General features: G+C 33.4%; 1 protein-coding gene across 4 annotated transcripts; it reads left to right on the top strand.

Moving 5' to 3' along the window:
- Positions 1-75: 75 nt before the first annotated feature.
- Positions 76-23,680, top strand: LOC113504271 (PC4 and SFRS1-interacting protein). 4 transcript variants are annotated; one of them, XM_026886497.1, is made up of 17 exons: positions 76-149; positions 278-426; positions 1,371-1,426; positions 1,972-2,134; positions 2,558-2,665; positions 3,106-3,186; positions 3,481-3,656; positions 4,599-4,758; positions 5,441-5,477; positions 8,004-8,168; positions 8,728-8,829; positions 9,239-9,373; positions 9,919-10,100; positions 10,917-11,043; positions 11,459-11,578; positions 11,997-12,367; positions 21,817-23,680. In XM_026886497.1, the coding sequence occupies exons 2-17, from the start codon at positions 346-348 to the stop codon at positions 21,871-21,873; spliced, it is 2,121 nt and encodes a 706-aa protein (XP_026742298.1). In that variant the 5' UTR covers positions 76-149; positions 278-345; the 3' UTR covers positions 21,874-23,680. The 4 variants fall into 4 exon arrangements, with proteins under 4 accessions (XP_026742298.1, XP_026742300.1, XP_026742299.1 ...); XM_026886499.1 differs by lacking the exon at positions 76-149 and having other exon boundaries at positions 169-426; positions 8,007-8,168; XM_026886498.1 differs by lacking the exon at positions 76-149 and having other exon boundaries at positions 169-426; positions 9,242-9,373.
- Positions 23,681-23,894: the final 214 nt, after the last annotated feature.

Below are 23,894 nucleotides of genomic sequence, written 5' to 3'. Positions count from 1 at the left end.
ATACATAATGTCTTTAAGCTGCAAGGTGTTATATCTTTCACAAAAATAAAACTGATCGATAACAGGAAATAGTAGAATTCCAAAAATATTAAACATGGAAACACTGTCAAACGCCATGTTTATTTCTTTACCGTCAATCCGTTGCCGCGGTAAGATTTTTTTAGGTTATTACTTATCTTAGCGTCCTTATGAATAAAACAAATAATTACATACATTTCAAATATAATACGCTATTACGAAACCAAAAATTATCAGTGCAAATACATTTCGTTTCCAGTTTCTGTGAAAAAGCAGTGAGCGGTTGAAAATTTCAAGAATACATTATTGCAGCGGCGTTCCACGAAAATGGGCAAAAAAGTTAGGGAATACAAGTCGGGTGACTTTATATTTGCAAAAGTAAAAGGATATCCCGCTTGGCCAGCCAGGGTGAGTGTAATATACAGTGATTTTGGAATGCTCAAGTGTTAAAATGATAAAACTTTTTGCTTTGTTGCATTCTAATTGGTGGCAAGCGCGGGAAGACATGTTGTATCGCCGTCCGACGCCTTCGCATTAGCCCAAGGTCTCGAAACGCAAACAACGCCTGTTACATACAAATAATTCTGAAAAAAACACTGACAATTTAGACAGATCACTCAAAATAAAACATAGACTTTGGATCAATGTTACTTTGTTCATTGTAGTCTATCCAAAACCGTACCTATAGATCGTTTCGCGTCACGCAAATTGGCGACTTTGCCTGCCTCAATCCCAGCAATTTAATGAAATTGACGTGTAGATGTATAATAAATGTTCAATAATCGTACTTCACCTAATGATAGTAATAAAAATGCATTTACCTAATCTAATTCTGACCAAGTAAATGTAAATATTTATTCTAGTTTTAATTATAAATGGTGAGTTAAAAAGTTGTTAATGATTATACTTATCAATTGTTTTATCAAAATGTGGCTCAATAAAATGTTTATGCTAGAATGCTTCTGTTTTTAGGTAACATTTTTCCTCTTTTTGTTTGGTTATACTTTAGATTCAGATTAAGTATTGATTTTCTTTATAAAACAGGATTTGTGTTAAGTACTGTTGTTATACCTATTATTATGACAAATTGTATTGTTTGATTAGATAAGGAAGTTATTTATATGTGTTTTATTATTCAAATAATATAAAAACAATTTGAGAAAAATGAAACTAAATCAAATTGGTTAAGACCAACAAACTGCATTTAGCAAAAACACAAGACAACTTTATTGATCTTCATTCTTTTAATTACATAAAAAGCTCTTGAGACAATTTTGTTTTTTAGTCAGAGCTTGAACTAGATTTTTGGTGGTATATCCAGTATTCTAAATAGCAACAAATTATTCTTTCAGGTACAAAAACATAATGGCAAGAGATATTTTGTATATTTCTATGGGACGGGAGAAACGTAAGTGTTCATTTTAATTCAACATATTCAGTATATGCTTTTTATAAATGTTTACCTGTAAGGCACTTGAAACTTTTATACAGCCATTACTGCTAGAAGCTCTAATCTTATTAAAAAATATATTAAAATCAAAATTGATTTTTTCTATTATTAATTTATACAAAAGGCGAATAGCGTTGGTCAATAAACTACTTTAATATGAAATAACACACATATATCACAAAATAATATCATATAAGATTTTCTACAATTCCTAAAATACCTATAAAGGCTTACTAGATCAACAAATTAAATAAAAAAGAAAAATTAATCGCAGGGATGAAACCCGCGACACGCGATACACAGTGGGTTTGAGTGGTAAACCTTTAACACTCAGCTATTTGTGCACTAGAGTTACTACACTACTTAGAAGTTACACACAACTTGATTCACTCACTACTATTTTCGCACAATGAGCCGGCTTGGAGCCTACGTGCGGAAATAGCCGCCATCACCCATACTAATTACACAAATTAACACAAAATTTATAATCAAACCTCTTCTAGAGCAAACCTACCGCCAAACATGATATTTGATTACGCTGAGAACAAAGACAAGTTTCTAACGAAGACTGTTAAGCGACGGGACTTCAACGATGGTGTGAAACAAATTGAACATGATTTCGCTAACAATGTACCACTGGAGCAAGTTATTGGTATACCTGCTGAGGTAAGTCGATGTAATGAAATTAAATGTTGTATTTTGTAAAAAAAAATCTTTAGAGTCTCAATTATGTACCTCAAGACATAACAGTCAATATTTACACAGTTTTATAAGAAATTGTCTTTGTACCTATTATTCATTTTTATATGTTTAAGGAAAATAGGTATAATCCATTTTACATATATTCAAATGTTTTTTTACTGTAAATTATACTTCTTATGCTATGGTCTACCTTTTTGTTTGGTAAAATTCTAGATAACCTATACAAATATTAGGCCATTTTACAAAACTTAAATCAAGTTTTTCATAACATAGCTTAACGCGCGATATAGGCAGTTTTTACGACAACGAACGTTTAGCCCAATTCAATATAATAATTAAGAAAAGTTCATATCTATAATGACTGATGTTTTTTATACATTGATCCAGGACCAGCCCGCTGATACTACAGCTAACGACACAGTCAATGAGTCGACCAACGATACAATGGATGAGACGGCGGACACCACGGCCGCCGATGAAACTATGGCAGATGACGTAAGTTAAAACTAAAACAATTGTTGTAAAGGAAATCTGTATGGATGTTAATGACGTTTAGTGAATAAAGAGCCTATTATAAGCTATTGATACAACTTTTTTCTGCTAAACTCAAATGAATATTGGTTAGCCTAGTAAGTAGAAAATCAAAATCGAAATTTTTTATTTCAAATAAGGTTTTCAGGCACTTTTAAAAGGTTACAGTAGTGACTCTTATCACCAATGATCACTGCTACTTTAATGCTCTAGATGTGAAGATGATACAGTGTAATGAAGTTTAGAGCACAGCTAACTGTCATATCTTCTACCAAACAACAAAACTTCACAGAAGCACTTCTATGAAATGTGCTTTTTAATCAAAATCAACTGACTTACCTTTTTAACTAAGATTGTTGTAACTCCCTCTTGAATATTATCTAATATGTTGCTTTTTTCTTTAGACTACCCTCAATGCCACTCAAAATGACACTGCGGTCGAAGATTCCGATGAAGCTGGCAACCTGGTAATTGATGAGGGAAAGGTAAGTTTTTATTATTTATTGTTGCAAATAGACAACTGCTATTTAATTATTTAGTACAAGGAGGACTTCAGCCAATGCAAGGCATGAAATTTGAAAAAAGACAATGACAATAAACAATCCAAACTTCTAGTATAATGAAGTGTACACATTTAACTGTAAAATGTTAATTAATCAACAACCATCAACTTTTACTGTATTTTTTTATATTATCAAATATAGAATTAAATTTAAAAAAAAATCAAATATTTTAACAACACCCTCGAGAATGACACAAAAAAAAACATTTTGTTTCAGCAAAAACCAAGAAAAAGCAAAGACGTGAAAGCCAAAGAAACGCCAGCTAAGCCTGGTAAGGAACCTAAGACTCCAAGAGGTAAAGCCAAGAAGGAAGAGGCTGCTAAAGATGAGGATGAAGAAAAGAAAGAAGAAGAAATAGTCAGCAGGAGTGGCAGGAAGATACGACCAAAGAGGTAGGTTGTATAACTTAAAACTGAGTTTTAAAAAGGTCAAATTGCTCATGGTGTCGCTGTTCTGCCGGCAAGTCACATTTCTCCGAGCGGCCACGCTGTCGTATGGTTCTTAATTGTTTAAACTGAAACCCAATGACAAAGTATCATAAAAAAATGGTTTTGAGTTAACGGCCCCTTCAATCAACAGTTTATATCAAAATAAGCTGGTTCGGATCTTTCAAATCATTTAGGAAGGCGCTTTGTGAAAAAAAAAATCTATATTTATTTTATAGAAGTTCATTATCTGTAAAAATCTCATCTGTCTAACATATGATCCGGCCTGGAGAGACGAACGGATAGACAGCGACATTACCCTTTGCATACAGAATCTCAAATAGTTATGAATAAGCATCTTTTTTCAAAGAAAAGCTTTTTTTGGAAAAATAAATCATCTACTCAAGTATGTTATTAATTTTATGAATACATTGGATGCAGTACTAGCCGGTTGTTGAATGTTAACAGCTTGGTATATAAGTATCCATACATTAAAAGTCTACTGCCGAAATACAGTTGTTAAGATCTTAAACTGCGTTTGCGATGGAGACTCACAGTTACACTTACCCGACTGTGAGGAAGAGGTTAATGTTCTTGAGAATATAATGTATGCTCATCTCTAAACCACGCTAGTCTTTCGCAAAAAACTGGTCGCATTTATGACTCGAATGTGATGTGTCAGACAATAAAAAAGCGCCATTTTGGAATGGTAAATAAAATAAAAATGCGACGACCACTAACTATTACTAAATTTTTTATGATAAGATATCATCAAAAGAATGTTAGTAAAAACATTATCCTTCTTCAACAGCAGTCGGGTAAAAATAAACGTTGCGCATGTAGCAAGGTGAGAAATCCTCACTTTACATAAAAACAATTCCACACCTAATTCCTATAAACATAACACAGGTATATAGATGAACAGACGGAGGACAACGCGACATTACCATCGCCGGCGCCCAAGAAGCGGCGGGGCGGGTCACCGACTCCAGACAAAGAGAAAGAAAAGGCCGATCCCAAGGATAAGCCCGCAGACAAGAACATTAAACAGTTTAATGCTGTTACACAGGTAATTATAGTAATAGGTCATATTTTGATAGTAACTATCGTGAGAATGATTCATTATTAAATGATGTAACGGTTTACTCACGCGTATTTATCGGCGTAGCCCGACTAGTGAGTTCGACTCGCGATCCCGCCGCGTCTGCTCATGATTAAGGACTCCGGTTGGGTCCGAAACTAGTCGGGCTACCCCGATAAATACCCGTGAGTAAACCGTTACATCATTTAATAAGGTTATATATATATCCTCTTTTCAAATCCTACCTAATCACAGAAAAAATCTATAAATTTGTCCAACCAGCGGCTTTGTAAATGATGGATATATATTATTTTCTCTTAATAATTTGTGATTCTAGGCAGGTATAATAAAATGAGCCTTATTTTTAGAACGACTAAGGGGATGCCTTTGCCTATTATCATTTAGTACTTGAAATAAGGTAAACCATATTGGTGAGACTTAAACAAAATAAACAACAGATTAATTTCAACAAATAAAACACAACAAAGCTCTTTGTTGATGGTCAACACAAGGTAAATTATGGGTGTTAAAATGGTTATAAATATTAATTCTAAATCTTTTCTCATGAAATTAAGGAAACAACCAAAATCTACTAATATCTGGCGCAACAATTTTATGTATACAAAAATGTTTTCAGAAGTAGTAACATTGAATAATTTCTTTTTTACAGTCCGAACTTGAAGATTTGAAGGAGCCCTTCAAATCAGGTAAGATTTTGTTATGTTATTTATCACCGTAATACCCTTACAGTACCTATATGTATACTACTGATACGATGCTATGCAAATCTTACCCATTAGGTTTAAGAAAAACACTGCAAGGCTGGTAGTCGACCCCAACATAGTGGGAAAAGGCTAGGCCAATGAAAAATGAAGTTTAAGAAAAACAATTAAAATAGAGACATACAAAAAATACCAATAATCCTAATCCATAAAACAAAGATTAACGTACAGAGATTTTTAAAATAAAATAGAAATTCAGATTACCAGATTAAATGCAAATATTGCGTTAATAATTACTCATCACACGTTATTAAACTCAAGTCAACAACAACACAATACAACCTCTGTGGTACATAATGCATAAACATTTACATTGGCAGTATACTTGATACCATGATCTGAAAAAAAAAAACTAAAACGCGTTCTAATTTCAAGGAGGCGGTTTACCGCGCAACATTTAAAATCTGCGCAAACTTTTATTCGAAAAATTATTAAATTATTGTTAAAATATTGAAAAATGGAAGATATCGTTAATGAAAACAGTCAATTAAGTTTATCAAATGAAATATTTAGTCAATATGATGATAATTTCGCTACGGACGATTGTTTGAAGAGTTTTGAAAATAATTTCCTAGTTGGTTCAAATGGTGATACGGTTGAATCGCAATCAGGCGGTAAATATTTATTTTACTTTATGATTATAATTTTTATTTTAAAGCTGCTTTTATTTATATGGTGACATCATAAAGTAAATTCCTTGATTTCTTATTATAACAGGAATGCTTATATTCTTTTTGAAGAATTTCCTTCGAAAACGACAGTTTTGTTTCCTTTTCATTTTAAAGAACCAAAAGAGGACATCATAGACTACTACAGAAAATTAAATTAAATATTGTAATATTATTTTAGATTCGATCAATACTGAAGAAAAAGTTAAACCAACTCAAGCAAAAATAGTACCAAAGTTTGGCAAGCAGAAAAATGCAAAACGTGATGATAAAAAAGTTAGCAAACCGAAGAAATTCGTCCCGCCTATCAAAAATGTTCAAAAGAATAACATATCCATACAAAACGATACCAAACCATGTTTGAACCAACATTTGCCGTCGACCAGTATAAAATGCCAAGACGCCATTACTTCTAATGACGATAATCCAAGCTTGAACCAACATTTGCCGCCAATGTTTTATAATACAAGCCAAGAACCTAATATTATCAATACACTTACCTCAAACTTAGACAATTATAATTACTTAGGAATTGAAAGACCACAAATAACACCAATTGAAAATATTGATACTTATAATGTATTCAATTCATTAGATCATATTAATATTGATAGTAATTACTTAGAAAAAAGTCACAATGTACTCAAAGATACAGGATTGAACAGTTATCACAATGCTGAAACTGAAGGTTTCACTCAAATAGAAAATAATTCTATAACCAAAGACATGCAAAAAGTTTCTATAACGCCGAAAAAAAAGAATATAGGTAGTATAATATCAAGTACTTTAAACCTTCTAGACGATGAAGAAATGCTTGAACATTTATCCCAAGAATCAAACTCCGATCAGTCCAGTGTTAAAAACCTTTCCATGACTCGCAATCAATCTATTTGTTCCGTAGTATCTCTTGATAAAACCTACAAAAACTTAGATTGTAGTAGTTTTAAAAACACTTACAAAGTACCCCAAGGCAATGATTTCCTTGAACTATTCAAAAATTATAGCTCTAAAAAAGTTAAGCCGGTAGCAATGTCCACAGAGTTCGGCGAAATAGGTTTTAATGTGAAGTATTCTGATTATATTAAGGGCTTGGGTAGAGTTGAGGATCAGACTGCCGAAGAAAAAGAGGCTGTTAGGAATATTTTGAATATGTATCCTAAAGAAAATAGTGTTGCGATACAAAAGAGGTTGTTTAAATAAATGTTTTAGTTAAAATTAAATGGTTTTAAGTTTTTCGTGTATTTTATTTGTAGTTTAGTTAACACACTTGGCTTAGAAAAGTAACTTCCAAAGTGGGTTGAGTGGAAACTGAAATGATATCTTTTTAATTTCTCGTGTCACTGTTAGTTACCATACTCCTCCGTAAATTCTTGACCAATTTCTGTGAAATTTTAAATGCATGTTTAGTATCTGTTTGAGATTCGACTTTTGTAAGCATTTTCTGAATTCCGTAGTAAATGCCTCAAGTATCAAAGAGAATTAAGGTAATTTTGTTCTAAAACAGCATTTGACATTTATTTGTTGAAGACATTCTTTTTAAAAGAGATTTTTTTTTCGTAAAGACTTCTTTTTTTATAAAAATCCGAATCACATGCACAAAGGTTGCATGCTGTTCATTTTGTGTCGTTGGAAATGAAAATTTTAATAAATAAATATATAGTAGTATTCAAACTAATAAAGAGCATTTGTGGATCACAACAATGATTGTCATACCGTAATCGCTTGTACCAGTCGGCTATTCGTGAAAACATTACTAAGTAATCATTAATATATTTCTTTACAGAAGACACGGAGAAAGAAAACATCTTAATAGCGTACCTACCGACAGGACAGTACATAGGCATCAAACTGTTCCAATCTAGACCGAACTCCTTCAAGAGCGAGGCTTCGAGACTACAGTGGGACAAGCAGGCCGCTTCCAATGCTATCACACTTAAGATGCAGTTAGGTAAGTTATGAAAACTCTTTTCATAATCGTTAACACAAGGCCCTTAACTTAAATTGCTTCCGCCAGGTAGATATTGTACAGTCGTCATCGTAATTTTAAGCTCCTGAGTTCTCTTTTTGCTGAGAACAAGAACAAGGCCTTTATTGTACACCGATGATAGGATGCATGTTAACTCAATTTGATGTTGTTGTTATATGACATGTTGTTATATCGAATGAGCGATTTGGATTGAGCGCAGGGTAGTGTCAGACTTTTACTGACTGAAACCCACCCATGTTCCTTCCTTCCCTCTGTGTACGGCGGAAATAAGATTTTTTGTTTTTTACACAGCAGGATTTTGAGGTTTGTTAAACCAATCATCATAATCAATCATCAATATCTCTCCGCCACAGGCCTCCCTCAGTTTATGCCGTTCTCCTCTGTCACTTGCCCTTCTTTGCCGTGTTTAACAAAATTATATTGTATATTTGCTGTGTCGTTCATTTTGTACTGAAATATTACAGTTACATTTTAATATATTACATTATTTAATAAATATCGTTTATTAATTTGTCAACAGAAAAAGGTCAAATAACAGTCACATCGATACTGTCACAGTTGGTCACAGATCTCAACTTGACTGATGAGGAGAAAGCAACGCTTGATAAGGAGAGGGAAACAGGTGTGTATATGTTGTGAAATAATGATGGTAGTAGATAATTTACGTTGACACATATCAACGGGACCTTCGTATTGACGCGGGTGAAATCGCGGGGTACAGCTAGTTATAAATAGATTAGTCTCGAGTCCGACTGGGAATGGATCCATTTTATGTTTAGTTATTCATTATTTATAAGTAGAATAACAGAGTAGAATTTTTTTATTGCACACCACATAAGGTTTTGAAAAACTTAAGTAGTAACATGCTGCTATAATGAGTGATTTCTTAGTCTTACAGATAACCTTTGAATGGACTTCCTGAAACTATACTTTAAACGAAAGTTACGAACCTATGATTTTTGCGTTTGTTGCCGTATAAATAAAAACTTTAAAACTTAATAGAATTATGAAAGAGAGGTTAATTTTTTCAGAAGAAAAGAAATCCCACGTTCAATTTCTGAAGACTGAAATGAAGTTAATAGAACTAGACGCTAAGATCAAGACCTGCTTGTGTCTCGAGAAGGCCGACACTGAAATGTGTTTGAAGTTGTTGGATGAGTTGATGGGTGAGTTAACATAACATCTTGTATAAAAATGTCTTTTCATTTTAGGTTTCAGCATTATGGATATAGTGTCTAACGCCATAAAAAGGAAAAGATAATGTCTGAATTTAATTTAGTACCTATTACGGATTTTTATGAATATTTCATTAAAAAAACAGTCTTTAAAATCAGCTTATAAATGTGCCACTGCACACCAGAATTTTTTTCTGTCAGAGGAAGATTAAGCATTGATCACTACGCTTGCTTGACAATTTCCAAATATTTGGTCCAGAGTATCTTTCCATCTATAGGCAGATTGTTCACCTTCTTTGTGGATTGGTATCATATACCATTCGCATTCTCAACACACTTCTATTTTAAATGTATCTGGACTTTAGATTAGACCGCCTCCTCAAGTTTTTTTCGATATTTCTTCACAGAGTAGATAGATAGAAAATGTGATCTCCTTTCATAAAGACATGTAAAAGTAATTATGTATCCTACTTGCAGAATAAATATCATTTGTTTTGAAACCAAGTATTGGGCTCAAACCCCTGTCCCCCCCCCAGAGCTGCAGGTGCGGCCGCTGATGCTGCTGAAGCACCCGACGTGCCTGGAGACCATCAAGCGCATGCGCGCCTACGTGGGCAACACGCCGTCCTGGGAGCTCAGCGAGAGCGCCGCGCTCGTGTTCAGCCGCCAGGCGCACCGCATCCGCAAGCAGGCCGACGCGCTCTACAAGAACATGAAGGTACCACATCCCACTTAGCTTCACTCCACTGTAAAACAAATCTGCAGTCTGATTTCAGTTCAATTGAAGCAGGTGTTGTGCTATCACATTCAACAAACGTGCAGTCCAATAGCACGCCGACTGCAATCAGACTGTGACGGTAACGTGTCAACTACATTCAAACTGCAACTTGCGGTTGAATTGCAGTTAAAATGCGGTCCGTCTGTCTAGAGCCTTACGGTTTATAACACCACTTTGTTGTCTGCCTTAAGCCAGAACCAGAACTAGTTTATAGGTCTTTACACGCGTGTTTCGTTAGTCGTATTATTTGTTAACAATTTCAAGGTAATACACAGCTACTTACATACCTTTTATATGCGATAAATTAGGCATTAATATCGTATTTCTTACGGTTTCTAAAATATCCTTAACATAATACAGTAGACAAATAAATTTTATAGTTACGGATTTTTTCGCGGTTTAATTTTAGATTTTAGTTCCCGACGTTTCGAAACCTTTGCAGGTATCATGGTCACGGGCAAACCGAGATGGCGTTCGTCTTGACAGAAGATGTTGCTCGTTCTAATCTAAAAGTAGTTTCTTTTCAATGTCTAACATTCGCGTAAACCTAAGTACGAAATCTATCGCGTAAAATAATTTCAAAAATATTTCAGTGAATTCAATCAGTTTCAATTTTTTTTTATCGAACCAAATCAAAACAAACAAGCACAATGTATTAATTAAAGACAGTGATATTTAACAAGTAATTCCGCCCGAAATACAACAGGTGATAAATTATTTTTTTATTATACTTATAATACGCTTTGCACATCACAGGAGCTATTCACAACCCCAGACGGCCTCTCCTTCTGGGAGTACTTTACGGAGCGAGTGTTGCAGTTCAAGAAGGTCACATCCAAGCTCAGCGCCAACGAACTGCTGGAGATGATACATGAACCTATTGGTATGTGTTATTCATGTTTAACTAGTTGATGTCATAAACTCACTTTGTTACCCCATTAAATGATGCAACGGTTTACTAACGCGTATTTATCGGGAGTGCCCCTAGTTTCGGACGCAACCGGCACGACTCGTTAATCATCTAGAAAGAAAAGTCATAAAAATTAGGTTGTCGAGGTTGAAGAGCATTTATGATATTATTTGTGAGATATGCCGCTAGTAGTAAATAAACTCAAATACATTCTTGAAGCCTTAATCTTCATGTACAAAAGCCGTACTCAATAAAGAGACGTATTTATTTTTACGAGTACCGCAGTAAGATTTCTTTACCGCAACGAGAGGAGTTTATATGGTACATTTGAAATAAGTATTTATGTATAACAGACAACTTTAAAAGTAAGTAATCATAAAATTCCCAGAAATGTCAGTACCAACATCTCACACGATGAAATCAGCAGTGGAAGCGGCAAGCGCGGACGGTAAAGAGGATCAGCCAGAGGAAGAAGACACAGCACAGAAAAAGAAGAATACCACTCCAGGTTTGTTCTTTGTCATTCTTTATTTGTTGATAGTGTTGTTTTTGACATTCTGTCCACTCTTATTAGTTCGTAGTGTTGAGTTGTATAGTCCATAAGCAAATTAAGTTAATGGATGGGCTTAATAACGGTGTTCCGTTTTTACTTGTTGGTTACCCTAAAGTGGATTCTGTGAAATAAGGACTCATGAACTACACTTTGAAATATAATTAAAAGTTGGTTATAAATCGGTATAATTATGCTTCAATTAAAACTACAAGTGATAGCCATAGAATACTTTTTAACAGCAAACACAGTTACACACAATACTATTACTACTTTCATATTGCAGATAAATACATAACATGATTGTAACACAAACGTTCCAATAAGTGTTCAGTGTTACATAATCACTACATCTTAAACCCAATCTCCTTCACAGCCAAATCAAAGAAAGAAAAAGTAGCGAACAACACACCGTCAAAACAGCCTGTCAAGCGGCAATCTTCAAGAAAACTTCAACAAGAAGAGAAAGACAAGGAAAAAGAAGAATCACCAAAACCGACAGAAGAAACAACACCAGAAACAAATGAACCAGAACAAACCCCTGAAACCGTTACAGAAAACGTAGAAAACGAACAAACAACGCCAGAAGTCACAGAGGAACCTAAAGAAGACTCACCGGTAGAGGAAAACAAGGAAAGTAAGGAGAGTAAAGAGGAGAACGGCCAGACTGAGAGTGTTCAAGAAGAGAGTGAGAAAGAAGAGAAAAAGGAAGAAGTAGCTGAGCCGAGGGCGAAGCGATCGAGAGAGGTCAGTATCTGTTTATTAATGTAATTGGGTACTTGACTAGTTTAGGGCTGCTTAAACACATATTAGGTATAGTTTATAATCAGCTAGTCTAATCACCTCTTAAAGTATTATTGTTATAGATAGATAGAATACTCTTTATTGTACACCATAAGGAAAAACAATTATATTTGTGGAAAAGACGCCCCGCTATATGTAGTGTTGTGTCGCTTTTATAATAATATTACTTTAAAACGTGGCGGTAGGCTATTTAGATCTTTAGACAAGTTACATCATCCTAATGATGGTTGAAATCACTCAAATTTTTTTTTTTGTATATTTAGAGTTTTTATACGTCAGTACTACAGTAATGCGGTGTAACTTTGTCTAAGCGTGTTTCTCGAACGCTGTTTAATAGAAATTTAGTTGATCATCTTTCATCGATTGCCGACGATTTTAATCTCCCCTACCTGCCCACGATTCTCTAGGAGTTTGTATGAGGATACTATCGCGGAGAATACAGTCGTTCGGTTTCTCGACGTTATGAAAACGGCATAAATATCATGTATATAGTTACAAAATTAAACTTCAGAAATCTTGTTAATAAAATATATAAATTGGCATACAAAAACTATTTATCAAATTTACTGTTTAATTAGTTAGGTAAATCATGCTTGCAGTAAAAAAAAAAAACAATTCATAACCATCCATCATTTTCTTAGCTTCGCAATAGTATACTAGACTTTAATTCAAATAAATATAGAATAGCATAAATGAAAAATTCTCGACAAAATTTTGTTTTGGGTATTTACAATGTAAATATTTTTAGCGCACAAAGCATGTTAGAAATATTATTTTCCTCAATTCGTTTAAGTACTTACTTAAAAAAGTGGAACAACCTTGGTGTCTTTTTATTTAAATAAACAAACGAATGATATATTTAGAGGTAAGCATACTCGATTTCGATAATCTTTATAGTTGTTTTACATTGGTATTAGGAGCATTATATTTTTAAACTGAGTTTTTAGACAATAAGACATTACAAAGACACCAACTTCGTTTACCTTTTTTGAGTAGCTAAACCAATGGAATATAGTTCATGGTAATTTAAGGGTCAATCTATCAAAGATTAAATGATTAGGAAAAAAATAATATACATAGTAACAATTGTCTATTGAAGGGCTATAAATTAGAATATAGGGCAGTATAGCTACGGGGAAAAAGCTCGATAATTAAGACTTAAAAGACCTAATATTAAGACTATGAAATGCTGGACAGAATTGATTACTCCCGAATACTCCAAATTCATGGTACTTACGTCATTATAATTCTTGAAGACTACCTATAGATAAGGCAGTTTAGTTTAGGTAATGCGTGATTGCGGTAGTTGGCACCGCGTTCACCTGGTCCCAAGTACAAGGGAAGGGTGAAACACTCCAGTGACTATAACCAAAAAGAGTATGAAAGAAAAGGTTATTAGATGTTTAAACTGTGATATATACGATATACAAACATTCGCCCGTCCTGTGATGTGATATTGTTGTTTTATATACATATACATTCTTTTTTATATGTTAACTAATTTGGTGTCCATTCGACACAGATGCAGTCTTTAAAAAGAAAATTTTAATTATGAAAGAATACACACTTTCCGTCGTTACAGTTTAGAAAAGCTAATTTAACTATTTAGATCAACAGAATCCTTAAGTTATATCATACATTTCTTAATCTAACTATGATTTTGTAAAAAAATTAAACGAGAATTTAATTTTCAGATTAGATGCAGGCGACACCATGTTATATGACAATATGACTGTCTGTCAAACGAATCATTCGAAAATGGTCAGATTTTTATTATTAGAATTATTTAGACGGGTACTGCGTCTCCGTTTTAAATAAAATATTGGTCAAATCTTACGGAAAAACGTTTTAACTTGAGTCAATTATATAAACATGTTTAGTTAATAGAATAACAACCGAACACTGAAACGCGAGATGTAATTAAATGTTTATCTGTCGGTAAGGAGAGGGACAAATTAAAGACGTAAGACGTCGATGCGTTTTAGACGCGGCGTGTCTTGACAAATTGTTCATACAAAGCATTTGAACACTTTCCAAAGTGTAATAGAAAGATCAGGTCGCGGTCGTAACGCGGATCTTTGGTGGGACCTCTTTTAACGTTCTGGCTGTTTGTCCCGCTCTTTACACTGTAGAGTGACGGAGACAGCATGTGACTTAAATTTTATTGACGTTTCAGTATTCGGTCGTAAGAGTAGGAAAGGCGTATTTGAAAAGAGATGGAAAGTAGAAGCGAGATGAAACGACTAGAAAATGGTGCATTTTGCTAGACACACATCTAACTAACGATATTATTGTACATGTCGCCTTATATTTTCCAAAAATCTCATCAAAATTATATAATTCTTGTCGTCAAGGCGATAATTACCATAATTTTAAACATTTTCCTGTATAATTTATTCTACTGACTTGCTTAATTGACACTTTTTCGGAAACAAAGACGCCTATTGTATCTCTTTCCAAACGCGCCTGCTAACATCATTCACTCTAAGCTACTTACCTCAGTATTAACAAAAACTAAACAGCCTAGCTTATAGTTTATAAATAAGATTTGACTACATTTTATATAGACTTGAGATACATCCACCGTAACAATGCACGATCAAAATTTAGTCAAGTACCCAATTAAATAGCCTATCGCATTCGCGAAATTTTAGTTTAGCTAATTATTTAACCCATTTTTTTCATGCGGCTTATGTGGGATCGAAATGAAATAGATTGAATTTAGTTGCAGCTTACCTCTAGAAGAACCAAGCTATTTTGATTTAGAAGATCCGAGTAGCATGTTTTTTAATTAGATCGACACGGAATAGGGTATCTGACAAAAAAAACCTGTTTTTTGTTTCCTTTATCTCGTAAACAAGAAATGAGGGGGATACAGTGATTTAATATCTGTCTGTCTGACGTCACTTACCAGTACGCTTTTATTGGCAAGTGATGTTTTTCAATAATGTCATAAAATAAAAAATACGTATTCGATATTTTTAGCAATCGTCTCACAGACTAAACAGATTTATATGATTAGATTTAGTCAAATACCCTATTGCATGCCTGACATGTTATAACTATCAGGAAAACTTATTTCACTAAGGTCTTCAAGGCTTGGTTATATTTTGATAACGCTTTTGTGCTTTTAAATGTAAAATAGTCTGCTGATCAAATTTTATAACGACGGACTGTTTTTTTCAAATACTTTCTTGGAGAAAGTTGCCTAACACTAAAGCGTGGTATCAAATATGATTGAGGTCTATAAACATTGCTTAGCACTTATTCTACTAAGCATCATTCCCAAAAATGTACCAAGCTTATCTCAAATTATATTGCACTAATTTATTATTAACACACATATTTGGGATGAAAATAATAGCGATTATAATATTAAGACTTAGCTTTCGACCACATTCTCTGTCAGTCATTTAGGATGTAGTTTAAAAGTCTACACATATTTATACAGAGTGTTCTAAAACATTGAAAACTTGGATTTATTGGTTTTGTTTTCATGGTCTAAATAAATTAAATTAATATTATTGCGGGTGTAGAAGAGAGATGCCGCTATAAGTGTTTATAGCGCTGTCACGCTTCCACAACTCTAGTTATATAACTTTAAAGACATGGTGTTTGAACCTCTGGACTTGTAGGAAAGTTTGAAATAAAACTTAAAAAGTTTGACCTGTAATTTTATCGTTTGAAGTTTCATTCAGTTTGAAGAATCATTCAATTTCTGATCAGTCGATTAAAATATAATTTCTTTTATGCTTAAATATAATTAATTCAAATACTCAGTACTGGTTTAAGGCGCTTTGTATAGATATGCATAGTCTTTTGTATATATTTTATTTTGCTCATAAGATTTTTAGTTTATAGTTTAATAATTTTCTACCAAATGTAATGATCAATCATTTAGATCAAAATATTATCTGCAAGACATTTTTGAATTTAAAATCTTAGATTTATCATAAAACCGAATTTATAGTTATATTTTGGTTAAAAAATTTAAATAGGAATGTTATTTATATTTAGTTTAAATCTATAAAAAATGTTATAATTTTCTTAAGCTCGAAAATTTATATTATTTTTAAATATCCTAAGTTTAAGGTACTCAGTTCCGTCTACTGTAAATTGTTATTTTGATAAAGCACAAAAATAATTTATTTATACAGAATATTATTTACAAAAAAAAAAAATATTTGTTTTTATAATGATACGTAAACGTTCCAGTCAGATATGACAAAAATATTACTTTCCTTCTGACGCAGTCGGCTATATACCTATAAATAGGTCTTTATTAAATTGTAGAATCATCGATGTAAGATTAAATCACATTACTTAAAAAGCTAAAATATATCTTAAGTGTATTCCAAATGGGGTATTTATATATCGTGGTCTTAAAGAAAGGGTATTTCGGAAAATATAGGGTGCTGCAAAATTAATGAGATCGAATTAAAAACGTATACGGACTGATATTGTCAAAATTTGATAGATTTTTTTCGAGTTTAGGGACTGTAAGACTGGGCTTTGTGTCATATAAATCAGGGATGTTATATGGAACATTGTGATTGAAAGTGTCGGATATCTGAAATAAGAAATATCAGAATTGAAATGATATAAAAGTTTCGGTTACTGACGGAGTTTAATAAGAACATTTTTCCACAAGTTCTTGTCTTCCAAAATTTTGAAACTGTTATCCGTGGAAGTGACGATTTAGTCAGATATACGGATTGAAAGTAGACAGAAATTGCAAAAGGCACTTCTAAGACCGAAAACTGCCGTCCATCCGCTAGCTACCAAGTTGAGACCCTTGCCTTGCCCTGGGCTGAATGGTGGCACACACAACATTCCTGATATAAACGTTGTAGGCAGCCTATAGCGTCACGCTTTACTCCGCGTCATGTTGCAAACATGTTATGATACATAAGCAACGGCTTATCAAGGACCACGCCCTATAATATGTATACGTAATAACGTTCATGTAAAACGTTCATTCCTTATTTATAATATTAAAAAAAGTAAAAAGACTCAGTAGATATATTGACGTCGGTCACCTGTGGCCGGGCTTAAAGGCCTATTTTATTTTTAATATGATATACAGGGTGTAAGGAACACCGTACCACCAAAGTCGCATAATGACTTTAAAATAACGTGTTAATTAATATTAAAGAAGTCGCTACCGTCGGAGATTAATATTTATAGATTTAGTCATTTTTGAGCACGCAATGAATTGGTTACCGCGCGATCCTTACGCTCAGCGTACGTACTTACACGAACTGTAATGTGGTAGGAGGGCGACACTCGGCGACACGATCGAAACATTCGAAACGCGCGCGCATTTTATAAAAATGTTGTGATGTAACGAAAAACAATCACAAAAAAATACCAATCAATTTACACTATTCTGACTTCAATCTGTGTCTTGTGTACTATTAAATCAAACCTACTCTTACCTTAATCTCGCTCACTTCTAACCAGATAAGGTTCGAAAATTTCGAAATGTCCGCCATCTACGTGCACACAAATTTTGGCGCGGCGAAAAATCTGCTGCTGAACCCGGGGCAAAAAGTACCGCGTCCAGTAAATGTTCATCGCGAGACTTGCATTGCCACGTGCTTCGCCATAACACATTAGCATGTTGCCATTCTCCCGGGCGGTAAAATAACCTATCGAGCTACTAGGATCGTAATTTAAATAATACACACACAACATACGCTCTTATATCACTTAACACAATAAAATTGTCTGCCTACACGATAATTAGTCCGCGAATTACCCGATTGCACATGCACATTCGATTAGCGTAAGGAACAAACTGAGTAAAAATAGGTACTATTTTGAAAAAAGCCGAACTTTCGGTTTTACCTTTGAGTAGTGTTGGACCTAGGTACCTATGATTCTTTATCGATAAATTACATGAGGTCGAAGTGAATATCGTAAAATTATTCTTGACAATAAAGTACTTAACTTAAACCTTTAAAATTGATTAATCACAAAATGTACTTTTGTGTAAGAACATAATTGTTTTATGTGACTGGAATAATTATTCAGCAGTTCGTAGGAAAAAAAATGATAAAAATTTTTAGGCAGGAATTTCATTAGTAGATGATGGATATTAGTAACAAAACAGAGTTTAATTTTAGAAAAAATAAATTATTGTTTATAACAACATGTTTTAGAACTACAGAATTCTAAACAATAACAAACTGTTAATAATAAAAGGTTTTAATAAATTTCGTAGTACGATAAGTTGATAAACGCTGAGAAGGTGATTTTCTATTTTATAACATGGAACCCGTGTAACAAAAATCGATGTACTATTTTATCCAGTGTCACAGGTACGTCACTCGCCGATACCGCTGTAGGTGTCGGCGACGCGCTGGCGGTGTCGACAAAGGCGGCTAGCGGTGCCTACAAAGCGCGCGGCTTTTTTTAAAGGAATAGTAGGCAGGATTACGAATAATGCGTGCGAGTGCGCGCGCAATAGTTGCGCTATCTCTTACGCTTGTCGCTCATGAGTATTGGTTCGGTTTCGACGTCACTTTCGGTTAGATTTGCAAGAGAGCGATGACCGACGAGTACCTTTACGAATCAGCTGATCGGGAGCAGTTTTTAGTGTTTCATTTACATTGCCTTTTTTTGTGAAAACGGCTTAATAATGATTTTGTTTATGAAAATATTATTGAAATACGTAGGAAAAATGATTTTATGACACATAAAATTAAAAAAACGCGAAAAAAAACTGCAATTTTCATGAAAAGACCGATGAAAAATTCCAACGCAGTGGGGTCTGGAATCATGTCTAGAACTCAGGTCCCACGGAAAAGTCACGGTGTTCCTTACACCCTGTATATGTGTCTCTGACACTGGACTAGAAATGAAGTAATATTCATATAGGTACATAATTAGTTATAAGTACATACATTTAATCATAGTATTTTAAGGAAAAGCTTTTTAAGATGTGTTAATTCTAATGAGCACAATCTAAACTCTATATTTCATTAAAAAAAAACGATTTTTGTTATAAATTAAAAGTAAATTAAAGAAGTCAAATAAAGTTGGGAAATCAGATTTTGTCTAATTACACACTTTCACAACTAATACTCAATTTATACTAACAATGAGGGAAGGTTAATTTATTATGCAGTGGTAAAATATAATTTTATACTTAAGAATACGGTCTTCGTCGAATTTAATTGCCTATGTCACCAGGCCACACCCAATAAGCGTGTCTAATAACGTGTCGTGGGTTCGCTCCTCGCCTCCTGAGTCTGAGTGACTTGTGTATATGAGACTTGCATGATTGTGAAAACACCTGCAAAACAAGGATTAAATTCCTCAGTGCCGCCGTCCTTTATTTTATTATTAAGAATAAACTACGCTCTAGAACAAATGTTAAATGCAGTTGAAATATAAAAATCTTAATACCTTTCATCGAAACCAATAATCTTATATTAATACTAGATAGCTGTGCCCTTTCCGGTTTTATGTTCTAATAAATAACACCCGTACCACACATAAATGCAACAAATCCTAAAATAATGTTTAGATTGTGAACAAGAGAATTAACGCCCATTATAGTCTATACTTCGATGGTTTAGGTACTTAAAACAAGGCAAACGATCTTGGTGTGTCATTTTAAACAAACACATATTAAATTGTTGTTTTAAGAGGTTAGTATGCGCGTTTTACCCATAAACGGAGTTTTTAAACGAAATAATAATACACCAAGATAGTTCTTCTTTTTTTTAAGATCTTAAATAAATAGAATGTAAACGACATCGCTAACATCATTTATTAGTCCACTACACATCAGTCTTTATTAAATGATACAACGCTTTACTCACGCGTATTTATCGGGGTTTCTCGACTAGTCATCAGTTTTACTCTAAAATCGACTTTATTTTAAGGTATCATGATCGATTTTCTTAATAATTCATCGCTGGCGTGTGGTGGGACAATACTTACATCTTAATTAATTATAATATTTAAGGCATTGCATTACCCTAATATATCCTTTGTATATATTCCTTGCTGAAAATACTAAAACTCTGTGCCCACACAATGATGCCTGCCGGGCCAGCGGGATTATCCGAATTGGTTACCGCCTCAGTAAATAAAGGGCTAATAAAAACATTCGCCTAGCCTTTTCCCAACTACGTTGGGGTTATGGATGGGTTTTAATCAGTAAGTCTGACCCACTTTTCCGCTCAACTCAAAACTTAAGGAGACATCCACAAAGATAGTCATACCAGTTGTCGATAAAGCAATTGCATGTCCATACAAAGTCATGTCTCTTGTCTTAAAAGAAATAACTTGCAAAAAATTTTGAAGTACTCTTTTTGCTTATAGTCCAATACCGCTGTTATGTAGTCTATTTATCAGGCTAAGCGCATAGTTAAACAAAATGTTTGCCATAACGTTTAACATGGTCGAAATCAGTGCAGCACGTGTGAGTTCAATCTGTTTTAGTATTTTCAACAGAGAAGCTACTGTCTAGAAGTCTATACAAATAAATGTCTTACTATTGCGAGTGTATATCATATGATGTAGAAAGCTTCAGGTAGTTAAGTATCGATTTGTAAACGTGCAAATGGCGTCACGAGATTATGTAGGCTGAGCTAACGATTGACAATTTATCTTTGTGTAGAAATTATCACTTATTGATGAACTTAAATATATTATAATGTGAAAAATCTCATCGTTGTCGATTACCCTGATAAAAAATTATTGTCAGTCAGAAAATAATTGCTTTTCCAAAGATATAAAAATATTGTAAAATTGTTAATCTACAGTTGAGAAGTGAATATTTCACGATTTTGAACTCTAATTTCTGCCCGAAGACAAATTATCAATCGTTAGCGAACTTCCTTAAGGTCATACCAGTTGTTGAATATAATCGGGCTGCACCGATAATCTCGCGTAAGTACCGTCGTTTATTGTAATACCAATCTCTCCTAGACAGCTGATATTCCTACAAGCATTATCATTGATAAAATCACTGATGTATGGAAGTTACATATATTATCTAAAAGTGCGAAGGAAATGTAATTTTCATTATCTTCAGTGATTTTTATCATCTTGTAGTAATATTAGTTGTCTACGAGGGCTGAAAAGATCAAAAGCAAGTATTTTATGGATAGGTATTCGAGTTAAATCTAGCTTAATGTCTATAAAAAGGATTGAACTAAAAAAATACTGGTTTGGTTTTCAACAAAACAAAATTACGTGAGATTTATAATGCATCTATTATTCCAAATTCTATATCTAATTCATATAATGTTTATTTTGTAAATACTAATTGCAATAACGACCCCACGCTACAAAATTAACCCTAACACAGCCTGAACCTAAGCCATAAATAAAAACTACAACTATTCAATATTAACGAAGTTCTTTATTTACAGAGTAAGAAGACTGAACCGCCTCCAAGGTCTCCGGCAAAGAGGAAGTCAAAATGTTAGGCCATCCAATAGAACCTATTGGATTTCAACTTTATAAGCAAAGCCGGTGTCATCGTACGATGTGGGTACACTTTTATACTTATTTTGTTATTCAAAATGTAATATTTTTAGATAGTAATGATATTAGATACGGTTTTTGGTATGGGTCTTATAACTGTAAAGTGATCGAACTGACAGTATGTAGTGCTGTATGTAACATTGTGGATGGTGTATTGACACGATGCGACGTCATACGTATAGCAAAATGGCGCCTTAAGCTGTCAATACGGTCATGTCTTGGTCATTGTCAAACAGAATGTAAATACAAGTAGACTTCGTAAAAAACTTGGCTAAGTCTAGGGATGTGATAGTTATTAATTAAAAAAAAACTAAATTTCGAGATCTATTTTGGATGTTTCATTTTTTTTCTAAAAACATTGATATATTTGCTTAGTTTGTATAATGATCTGCTTTTTAACTTTTGTATATTTTCGACGATAACTTTCAAGAGTAATAATATATTTTTAAAGAAAAAATATCTAAGCTTTCACAATATAAATTGTATGGAAATGTCAAGATACTGTGATTTAAATTCTTATAAAATTGTTTTTAAAATTTTTTAGCTGTAAGTATTGAAATGTATAAAAAAACTATTCATTTTATATAACAAATAATATTTAAGTGTACCCATAGAACAAGAAAAACGGTATAAACCGTTATTTATATTGTAAAGAAATTTCAAAGCAACAAGCTATGGACTATATACTAATGTATAACTGCATGACTTGAGAATATTTGAAAAACTATACATCCTACATGTACAAGAAAGTACTAGGGTTTGAAATAAATGTTATTCTCAAAGGCGAGCGTTATTTAAGACAAGACAGTTTTTTACTAATTTATCAGCTTTTACTAAATACATTTAGTGAAGATACTTGATAATGCGTCTTTATCAAAAAGGTCTGATGCAAAAAAAACTTGGTGATAAGTCAAGTAAGACAGAGAAAGTTAATTTCATACACAGATACTACTGTTTTGTTTTTAATTATGTTTACCTCGAAAAGTGTAAATTGTGAATAATTATGGAAAGGGAATCGTCTGTTTTAAATTGATTAAATTTTTGTGCCCCATAGCCTAGCGAATGCACTGGAATCGAGTACATGTACACTCAGGTTCAAATGAAGAAAAACTGTGACCATTTGAAAGTTTATTGTATTTTTTTAAAGTCCAAAGTAGCTTAACGGCCAAAACAAATACCGAATAACTTTAGTAATTAACAGAAAAAAAAATACGAAGAGTAATGATTATTCGAAAGGACAGAACGATTCCTAAACATGTACCTAGTGTAAAACGTGGGGTAGTCAACAATGTGATAAACTTCCGATCTATAACATGTTAGACAAAAGCATGTTTGGAAATAAAAATCACTTCGAAATGATATAACAATTTTTCAGAAAGATGTTCTTAAATTGTTGACTACCCCTGTCTGAAAAACATTTTATTATTTCACTTGCATATTGTGCATATCATAAATAATTAAATACTAAAAACATTTCCCTGGTACTTTCTAGTACAGGGGCTTATCATCCCACTTGTGGAAGCGTGACAGCACTACATAGCGTAGAACGGCATCTCTCTTCCCCAGGTACGGTGGCCCAAGGATCATAAAATATATGTAAGTGCGACCCTGCGGAATGCTAGTTCGTATGTTAAGACAAACAATATAAATAGTTCAAGTACATTTTTTTGTATTAGACTTCTAATAGAGATACGTGTTAGTTATAATTTACATTGTAAATATTTACAATAAACATACCTACTTATATGATTTTCTGTTTTATTGCCTTATTGTTTTTTTTATCGCAGTCATAGAATTTTCTGAACGCATCTGTGGTGATAATTACTTGTCTTTTCTATAACAAATGTGACCTTTAACCGGCTTTATGTTTGACTAGCTGTTGCCTGCGACTCCGTCCCCGTGGGTAGAAGATATAAGTTATGATTTATACCTGCCCTGTTTTTTTTCACATTTTCCATTTTAT

Source organism: Trichoplusia ni, chromosome 21, assembly GCF_003590095.1.
Source record: "Trichoplusia ni isolate ovarian cell line Hi5 chromosome 21, tn1, whole genome shotgun sequence".
NCBI lineage: Eukaryota > Metazoa > Arthropoda > Insecta > Lepidoptera > Noctuidae > Trichoplusia > Trichoplusia ni.
The sequence above is the reverse complement of the archived record's forward strand: the minus strand, read 5'-3'. Positions and strand labels throughout refer to the sequence as shown.